Here is a 9,753-nt window from a genome sequence, read left to right on the forward strand (position 1 = left end):
ATTTCAGTAAAGCAGAGGAACACCTGAGCTGTGGAGCTGAGGTCAGTCAGTCGTCGTCACACTGTGGGCTCTGCAGTCCCTATGATTATTCCCACTTCATTTCTGTCATTCTTTGGTCAAAGTCAAGCAGAGGTTTGAAAAAAATTCAATGTGAAATGATGTCCAAGCCCCAGCCCAGTGAAAGGCACTTGTCCCCTTCTTGTCAGAAAGCACAAGTAGGAAATGAGCAACTAATGAATCTTGTGCTGTGAGCCAATTACTTTATGTAGTTTTTTTTAAAACGTTGTTCTCACAGTAAACTCTGTTTAAAATGTACCTTATGCTAGTATTTTCATCCACATTGAGAAGAAGGGGCATATACATCAGAAACACACAGGATTCCCTGGACTTTTCCAGGAATGGTTAAAGCTTTATCTAACATAATCATCTAATTGAGGAACCAAAGGGATGAAAAACGTAAGCCCAAGTTTCCGGTGAGGGATCAGTGCAGAGGATCTGTTAGAGGACAGTGATTTGAAAATGAAGTGACGTGACTTGACCACGAGCAGTCACTCTTTCATCTGGTGGTGTTTTCTATTTGTGTCAGACAACATGTGTTTCTTTTGATGGGAGCTGACACCTCGGCCCGAAGCATCACGCAGTGCGAGGACTGAAAAAGTGAAGGAGCCGTAGGAGAAACAATTTCACACTGACTACCAAATCCGCTGAAATCCACTAAAATGCCTAAATATAGATTAGATGTGATTTTGTGAAACCGGTTCTTTTTCTGGGTAAAAGAAAACCAGTCTGGTTCACCATAACTGCATCTATAAAATCTAATTTTCTCGTCTGCTCCTTCTCTGATTGGTTGTTTTGACTCGAGTGCACAGAATCTACTAAGTCACTTTAACCTCGGCATATAACGCATGTCTAAAAGTAACTTTTTTCACATTCCCAGTGTGTGGGTGAGATGGATTTACTGTTAAGCATTAATAGGAAGGGTTATATCAGATTGTTAAAGGTGACTTAACAAATATGCTGAGTTTGTGCTTAAGTGGGAGAAGAGCCAAATTTTTCTTCTCATCAAAATGTGAATACCCAGATATTTCTAATAGCAATCTGATGATATTTTATGGTAATATGAATTAGACGGAAGTAGACAGAAACGGAAAAGTTGGAGATTCAAGCTGCTTTAAATTCTAATGGCTTGTCTGATGCTGGATTAAGCTCTCCATCGTGAAAGCTTGTCTTGGCGGTGGGCCCCTCTGAACAAGGTGGCCAAGGCCCCCAGTGGCAGAGCCAGTGACGTACTAACGTGCAGCAGCAATGAATCACTGCAAGACAATGCCTCTCTCCGTACCTGATGTGTTTGCAAATGAACATTCACCATGTAGGTATAACACCGGAGCAACTGTTTTAGGATGGTTATTGATTGTGCAGGAAATAGTGTTCGATGTACTTGCTGGAAAGCAGCTTTGCATCTTCATAAAAAACAAACAAACACACATTTATATAAATATTTATGTGCTGCAACAGAGTTAAAGCCCAATCCCAAAACTTGACTTAACTTTTATCTCAACTTCTAAAAAAAATAGAACTCCCACGAAACTCTCCGTTTGTTCCCAATTAACTTAGTCAGGGGGGAAAGAAGCCAGCAGGTGTGGCGCCTATAGGCCAATTCCTAAAGCGTGCAAGCGGACGCCTGTGCACGCGCACGCACGCTCCCATATGACTCATCTCATCGAAACTAAAGCACTTTGTCAGAGGGGTCCATTCACGCTACACCCATGCAAGTACGCGCAGACTCATTCTCAGCTTGGAGAGAAGCACTTATGGTGAGGGTGGGTATATAAGTCCATTCAGCATCCACCTTTAAAGTAACTATATACTTGCATCTTCAAAGGAGTGAAAGAGGGCGGCTTCTTGCCAACTGTCTGGCAACCTTCACGGCTGTACTGGACTCCCTGCACTGAAGGTATGGAAAAATTTATGTACATTTTACTTTTTCTTTCTTAATATTTTTCATAAATTGTGTATAGATATATAGATATATATATCTATATATATATAATTATTCAAATGAATTTGAGTTACGATTGGTGCAAAATACATTAACTGACAGTTTTTTAAAACATTTACAGTATTTTAATCTTTCTTTTACAATATAAAATAAAAGATAAAGTCTAAATGATTTAATTCTTTATTTTTGCATCATTACAAAGCCAAATCAGGATAATTACCCACACTAAGGTGCAATCTTACAAGACCGCACATAATTATTTATAGGTGTAAAAATGTAACTTACAGCCCTAGATAAACTATAATGCCAGTAGCAACAGTTTCAACCACTTTACATTGTTGCAGTGCCTGTTTTTGCGTGCGCAATTCCCTCTTTTACGCACGGCATTTTACCCGTATAATTGCGCATTTTCATCTTCAAGAAAACAGTTTGTTTTTTGTTTTTTCCAGATTCCAGCTGATATCCTGACATGAAGCTCAATTTATTTGGTACCACCGTGATTCTGCTTGTTGCCTTTTTGCCGCGCTTCGAATGTCGGGCTATTGAGAGCCCTGGCGGAACCCTGCGCGTCCCAGCTCCCCAAAACTCCCAGCAGCAGCAACAGTCTAGTCCCATTCTGGAGCGCCTTGGAGAGGAGTATTTTATTCGACTGGGAAACGGGGACTCAAACTCTTTCCCGTCATCGTCTCTGTATCCCGTCGGATCCCCTTCCATCTTCAACAGAGCGTTGCAGCTCCAGCGTCTCTTGCAGGGGAAAGTTGGGAACATCAGAGCGCTTCTAAGCGGCTTCGGGGATCGCGGAGAGGAATCAATGGAAAGAGGAAGGAGGTCCGAGGATCCGCCGATCTCTCTGGACCTGACCTTCCACCTGCTTCGGGAGATGATGGAGATGTCCAAGGCGGAACAGATGGCTCAGCAGGCGCAAAATAACAGAAGAATGATGGAGCTCTTTGGTAAATGAAGACCTCTCCCCAGTTCGCCAAAGATCTCAGTTCCCTTTCTTTTTCTTTTTATTCTGCATTTTTATCATCAGCACAAAACATGATCTGTGCAATATAGTGCTGCTTTATCACTCTATTATTTAGAGCTTTAACCTCAAATTATGGAGCATAAACGGGCTTGACTTAGAATGAGTCGATTGTACCTTGCCATTGTCAAATCTGTAGAGTTATGCTGTTCTTCATATTTGAGATAACATACTTTTGTTGTGGAAACATGAATTTCATTGAGAAAACTGGTATTTTGTTTTAGATTATCAATCACTGTATTTATGATATTTATTGTTTGTTAATAAACTCATGTGCAACCAGTCATTTTCTGTTGTGCAACAGAAAGTCTTATATCTATATTTTTTAATAAAAAACTAAAAGCAACGCTCACACTTCTCTGTCAACATCCTTAAGTTAACAGTAAATCCTTTGGGGGAAACAATTCTAATCTAATTTTGAAAAAATAATTGTATTAATTTGTTACTTTTTAATAAATAACATACATATGCCAGTAAACAGTTGTTTAGAGAGCAACAGTGTACTTTGCAGCTTGCATAGTGATGCTGGTTCATAGAAAAATGCCTGCTGTGTCAGCGGCACAGCCAACTAACACGCAAAATACTTTACTGGTTATATTTAGCCCAATATTTGTGCAAAAAAGTGCTTCCAGCTGCACAGATTGAGCTTCCTACAGCTTTCTATCTATTGGAAATTTAGCTATCAAAACCCATCATAATATCAGCTGTGAAGATGTTAAAGATGCCCCTGACAGCTTATAAATGTGGAATACGTTTAAGCTGCGCGTGCTGATCTCTGACCCAGTCGGAGTCGGGGTGTGCTGAACCAAAGCTGTGAGAGTGAGTCATAGCTTAGAGCTCAGTGTTGCACTGAGCGATTTTGTAAAGGATCCAACTCCCAGAGTAACACTCCACAGCAACCAAAGTAGAGTAACAGCAAGGTGAGACCTCAAAGTCTGCCTGCAGACTGGCCTATAAACAGTTTGCAGTAATAACTGCAGCAATAATATCAATACAACACTAGTACACATGTAGTGACCAAATATTACTTTTAATATCACAAAATATACAGAAAAAGCCATAAAATGTTCAAGTGCTACAACAGACATGAAACAAGGATCTGTAAAATTCAGCAAGTAAACATTTTTTCACTATGTTGGTGCGCTTAAAAAATTATATCAGTCTCAAAAATGAAGTGTGACAGCGAGGAAGAGAAAACAAGGCCGTCTGCTAATCTGGTTTAATGATGCGGATCATGTGTCGCGAAAGGTCAGCAAAGGAAAACTGTCGGAGTAAATCTGAATCTGACAAACCACCAATAAAAAGCTTTGTTTTGTCACCAATTATGATAAAAATGAAAACCAGGAAAAATAATGCAAATTTATTCAGATTAAACAAAATAAGATCAGTCTGTGTGTGTTCTGCTGTTACTTAAGTCTTCTGTAGATCATAATTCAGTTCTTTTAGCCTCCTCAATCTAAAAACATTATCAAGACGGACCTGAGACTAGTGTCAAGGTGCAACAGTGTCTGGCTTCTCGTTTGGAGATTATCTGTGCTAAGAGAAGACATCTAACTGGTAGGGGTCTTAGTTTGATTGAGCGAGGAGCTGTTCTGCAGGGCACTCGATGGCTGGACAGATCGCATCAGAGACAGCCGGTGGTCCATCTCTGACCTCTGCACCTGCATTGCCACCTTCCTCATTCTCATTGTCATCCTCTGTCATGAGCCATAAGACAGACACAAATATATGAAGCAAAGTTGACATGTGATAGAAAAAAAAAAGGAGCCATAAACAGTTTCTGTTGCCTCACCTTGGATGAAGTCAATGCAGTGCAGAGCCTTGCCCTCTTTCTTGAAATCAACGGTATAATGATCCATTTTCTCATACCCCACTTCAACTTTGTTCAAATGTGCCATGCTGGAGACTTCCGCTATCCTGAGTGATGAAAATAGAGTATTCATGGGAGAAAATTTAGCCAAATATAATCAAAACAACACTTTTTCAATATATTTTTACATCCGCAATGCTTCATACATTCCACAAGTTATTTAGGGAGGATGCAGGAACCATTTGCATCATTTCACAGAATTATTTTCTACTGCTGACACAGAGAAGGTGCGATTTTGCAGCATTGCTGAGACAGTTACAAGTGTGGTAGCAGATTGACGTTTAAAATTTTTTTATAGGAATATTTTTAAAAACTCACATGAACCACTGTAACGAATAGTGGTGATATTTTAATTGAGTTTATTTAAGTGGTTTTGGTAGACTTACTTTTTGAGAAGAGGTTTTATGCTCTAAAAGACATGAAAGACAAATTGTTTTCAACATATGTGAGATATTTTGGTGATTTCAATCAAGAAAATACTTTATGTAAATCAATTTCTGTTGATATCACCTGAAGGAAAACAGCCATTTCTGGCTCCTCCAACGTCTGAATTCCCATCTCTACGATCTTGCAGCTCTCCTCCAGATGGTCTCCGTATTCCTTTCCCAGGTTCCTGATGTAGTTCACCTTCTCTTCCTGTTCAGCTGTCAACCTTTGACTCATGTCTCTCTTCTTCCCTTCCAGGATGGTATAAAGACGGTCAAACTTTTCGCACACCAGAGTCTTCTGTCTTCGACCGTTCTCCTATACTTAGAGGAGCAACAGATAAATGGAAAACAATGTTGTTTAAAAATAGGCACAGACCATCTATATTTTACCACAGGAACTGTAAAATGAGCAACAAAAACTAAACAATTAGGTATATTTTTGGGGAACCATAATATAAACAATGTTGTCTGAACTTACAAAATGTGCAAACTCCTTCGCATCTGTCAAAAACTGAATCGGAAGACCTAAATTTACCAGAAAAGCATTGTGTCTTTCATTATATTTTACATGCAAAAACACAATCTTGGTAAAAATTTGATTTAAGATTGATTTAAGATTTTAAAACTATTAAAAAATATATTTTCTTACCTATTTGATGAACAACTGAACGTATACAGATTCATTTCTATCTCTTTCTATTAATATGATCATAATTGATTCTGATTTTTTTTGTTTTTTGTGAGGCTCTCTTTATGAATAAACTGAGTTGAATCATTTTGAGAGTTTTCATTTAATCGTTTTTTCCATCAGATACATTTTAGCTTGACATCCATCCCCAGAATGTCTTATTGTCTTCAGTGTAGGATCTGCCTTTTATCATTGGATTCTGGATCGGGTCACTCTTTAACATTTAACCTTTCCTCTTAATATTTGGGTGTGAGACGCAGCTGCTGCAAAGGCAGAAAATGGAGCAGCTCAGTAAAAGACGGGCTCATACTGGAGGAAGCTTGTAAAAGCAGGGAGTAAAGAAATAATTTTATTTCAGGGAGCTAGGACACTAAAAATAGAAAGATGGGTTGAGAAGTGTAATGTGGTAACAGAACATAGAGCTGTTTTGACGCGTTTCGTTCAGCACCGGTGTGTTCTGGCCTTAAGGGGGGACACATGGGGAACTGGAGCTCATCCAGCTTCCTCTTTACCCTGTCCAACAGTGGCACGTGAGGTAGCGGGTGCAAACAAGAATCAAAGAAAAAAAAAGGAGACCGAGAGTCAAAGGTGTGGCATCACGACACTGATGAAGCTCTAAAACTTACAGCTAAGAAAGTGGTCACGACAAGAAGGCAATGGATCAGTTTGTGAGTCTGCGCAGGTGCATTCATACACGCACAGAGTGACGCTTGCTGTGTGAGCGAGCAGCCAGGCACTGCAGTAGTTGGACACTGACCTCTATGGCACGACAGGCTTCCTCTAGATTACTAATGATCCCCTGCATCCTGTCGTTGTTACCAACCATCATGGTAATCCCATCGCTCAGCTCCGTCTAGTTTGAGGAAGCACAAAATGTGTCACACACGCTTTAGAAACAGCATTCACAACATCCACAAGTGCTGAGGCCTCACCCTTTTTGTGTGGTAGATGCTGCTGATTGGTGCCACCTCGCAGTCTTTGTGTGCTCCAAAAACCTTACACATGGAGCATGTGGGCACCCCGTGGGTAACACAGAAGATGTTGATCTTTTCGTCCTCGTGAACGTCGCACATGGGTGTCTCCTCCTTCCTCTCTGGTGCTAGTGTGCTGCTGTTTGGGAGTAATGGAAGCGGGAGTGGATTCCTGCTTTTTCAGTGCATACTGATGTGACATGAAAGGTCTGGTTGACAATGTCACTGTTATGCATCTCTACAATTTATTGATGATCCATCAGTCATGCCTCGCCACGGGCACTGTCAGCGCAGTAATCGATACATTACCTTCTTCCCTTGTGACCTTCAGGTGTTGGTGCAGGGCTAAGAGGTCATTTCAGATTTATTCAGCTTGCAATCAAATATGGAATTTAAATAAAATAAAATAAAATGAGGCTGAAAGGTCTTGAACTGAGATGAATTAGAGGATGAGGGGAATTGCTTTGGATTTATGTCACACCAGCCTTTTGGCTATTCAGTCAGACTCTGGATAAATCATCTGTACACTTGACTTCAACTAGAAGCCTCCTGTCACCCACTCCAGCAGTCTGACTCAGAATCCTCCGGCACTTGAACCACCACAGTACCTGGTGCACTTCCTGCCACTTTCTCTCTTATTTGCCTTTTATGTTCTGTGACTTGAAAACAGCTTTGACTAATCTGGGCCACTTACTAAACTCAAAACAGCTATGACAACTCATAAATGTTGCATCTCAGTAAAGGTATCCCTCACCTGCTGGACTGTTGCTTAAACATATCTATGATGTTCTCAACCAGCAGGTTCCTCTGCAGGCCGTAAACGCCATGCCTGTCGAGGACCACCTCATGTCTGCAGGATGGGCATCGGAATCGGCCTCCCGATGAGGCAGTCCTTGTTGAAAGGTAAGGGTTTGAAGACTGCAAGCAAAAAAACAGTTAGAGCCCTTACGTCTTAGTCACATGCGCCCATAAGGGGAGTTGACCCGTATGGGTTCTGCAGGTTTTTGGGTTGTCTGAACCCGTGGAGGGTCGTAGAGAGGAGTGACAACATCTCAAGAAAAACACATGTGTGTCTTGCAGTGCCCTTGAGGCTCGCACTCCCCCCCTCAAGGGACGTCATGAAAATGGAACGTACGATTGTTGTGCTTGTGGTAAATGTACCGTTAAATATTTGTAAAGACAACACACTTATGACGTATGTGTGATGCTACAGCCCTTAAGCCACACTCTAGTCATTAGTAAGGTGCGTGCACTGTCCTTACTAACGGGTTGTGCAAAAGTCCAAAGGACGCCCACACAAACTATGCACTGTTTGTCTAATTTCCTAATTTCTATCAGTCAAGCACAGAGCACGCAATTATTACGTGAGCAGCACTGACAAGCACTTGTGGATTAGGGGAGTTGCAAAAATGAAAAATCTGTTTGACAGGCCTTCATCTCACCTACTTCACCCTTTCTCACCCATGAGTGTTGTATTAGTGTTTGCTATGACCTTTTGCCCATATAAAAAATTCACAATGACTGTTGCTATACCACCTTGTTATTTAGTATGGGCCACCTGCGTAGCCCGTACAGGTTAGCCCATTCTACACCCGCAGATAGCCTGTATCCAGCCCTAAGCTCAGTTGTGACGACAGTCTAAATTTGATACGTTGACAAGGTTGTTATGAAAGATTGATTTCTGCAAAGCAAATTAACAAAATGGTTTCACTCAGCAGTTATGAAATTTTAATCCAGAAGATTAACACCCCATGTTAAAGGTGTGGAATTAAAAGTCTGACTATTCAGGATGTAATACTGAAAAAACACACTGTTATATTTCAAAGTAGCTAAAAAAAGGTTTGGTTTTTTGGTTGCTTTATTATCTACAGACTTTATTATATGTCCCGTGCTGTCAGTGGAAATACAAACATGGATTTACATTAAGAGTTTGTTAATAACGGTCTATTAACACTGATCTATGAGGTTAATACTCATCTACTTTAAGAAATAGAGCAGGGGTGCTTACCTGGAAAAAATCATTTGCGCATTTTCTGCAGAGGTTGTGCTGGCAGGGCAGGATGACAACGGGTTTTGTAAACAGTTCCAGACAAATGGGACATATCAGCTGCTTCTCTAAATCCTCCATGGTTCCAGGTCAACTTTGAATTCCAAAAATATTTGTTTCAAAGAGACCCAAACGACCAAAGATTTACTAAGTACTCATTTTCTCAAGGCAGCATGCAGTGGGACCAGCAGGAACAGAGTAGGCCTCTTGCGCTTGTCCCAAAAACTGTGGGGTCCTATCGCACTGGTGTCAGTTCTTTTTTTAGCTGCTTCTCCAGTCACACCAAGGGTTGCCATTTTCACCTTGCCCATATTTGAAATTAAGCAAGGCATTACAGAACAGCTGCCCAACAGCTTTCAGGCCATCTGCGCTCAGTAAGTGAAAAGTTAAGAAACTCATTAAAGCAATCCAAATGCATTTAAATAAAAAATAAAAAAATCCCAAAGCAAAGTTTTCATTTACTTTTTCTAACTCACTTGATCTTTTATAACAGTGGTTTTTATCTTTTTTTTTTGTTATTTTGAACCCTAATAGACACTGCTTTTCAACTTAAAATCTTCTGGATTTTAGTTATAAATTAAAAAGTAAAATATTTTATAATTGCACCGATAGCTTTCTTTTTCCACCGTTTAGTTTAAAATTTTACATTTTTATTTTTATGAGTAGTAATGGAAAGTTTGCTCTATAATTGATAAAGTGTAGGTTTTTTTTCCCTTTTTTCAA

General features: G+C 40.2%; 2 protein-coding genes across 4 annotated transcripts; one reads left to right on the forward strand and one right to left on the reverse strand.

The window, feature by feature from the left end:
- The first annotated feature begins 1,730 nt into the window (after window positions 1–1,730).
- Window positions 1,731–3,312, forward strand: crh (corticotropin releasing hormone). Of its 2 annotated transcripts, XM_020712377.2 has the most exons (3): window positions 1,731–1,814; window positions 1,883–1,954; window positions 2,449–3,312. In XM_020712377.2, exon 3 carries the CDS (start codon window positions 2,469–2,471, stop codon window positions 2,958–2,960), a length of 492 nt encoding a protein of 163 aa, XP_020568036.1. In that variant the 5' UTR covers window positions 1,731–1,814; window positions 1,883–1,954; window positions 2,449–2,468; the 3' UTR covers window positions 2,961–3,312.
- A 723-nt stretch (window positions 3,313–4,035) lies between these two features.
- LOC101156857 (tripartite motif-containing protein 55) lies at window positions 4,036–9,360 on the reverse strand. 2 transcript variants are annotated; one of them, XM_020712533.2, is made up of 8 exons: window positions 8,992–9,360; window positions 7,738–7,901; window positions 6,945–7,119; window positions 6,770–6,865; window positions 5,407–5,640; window positions 5,283–5,305; window positions 4,819–4,943; window positions 4,036–4,723 (listed from the first exon to the last, which is right to left on the reverse strand). In XM_020712533.2, the coding sequence occupies exons 1-8, from the start codon at window positions 9,109–9,111 to the stop codon at window positions 4,593–4,595; spliced, it is 1,068 nt and encodes a 355-aa protein (XP_020568192.1). In that variant the 5' UTR covers window positions 9,112–9,360; the 3' UTR covers window positions 4,036–4,592. The 2 variants fall into 2 exon arrangements, with proteins under 2 accessions (XP_020568192.1, XP_004081086.1); XM_004081038.4 differs by having other exon boundaries at window positions 6,945–7,122; window positions 8,992–9,351.
- Between the last annotated feature and the right edge of the window lie 393 nt (window positions 9,361–9,753).

The sequence above is a fragment of the Oryzias latipes genome, chromosome 20, assembly GCF_002234675.1.
Source record: "Oryzias latipes chromosome 20, ASM223467v1".
Taxonomy (NCBI): domain Eukaryota; kingdom Metazoa; phylum Chordata; class Actinopteri; order Beloniformes; family Adrianichthyidae; genus Oryzias; species Oryzias latipes.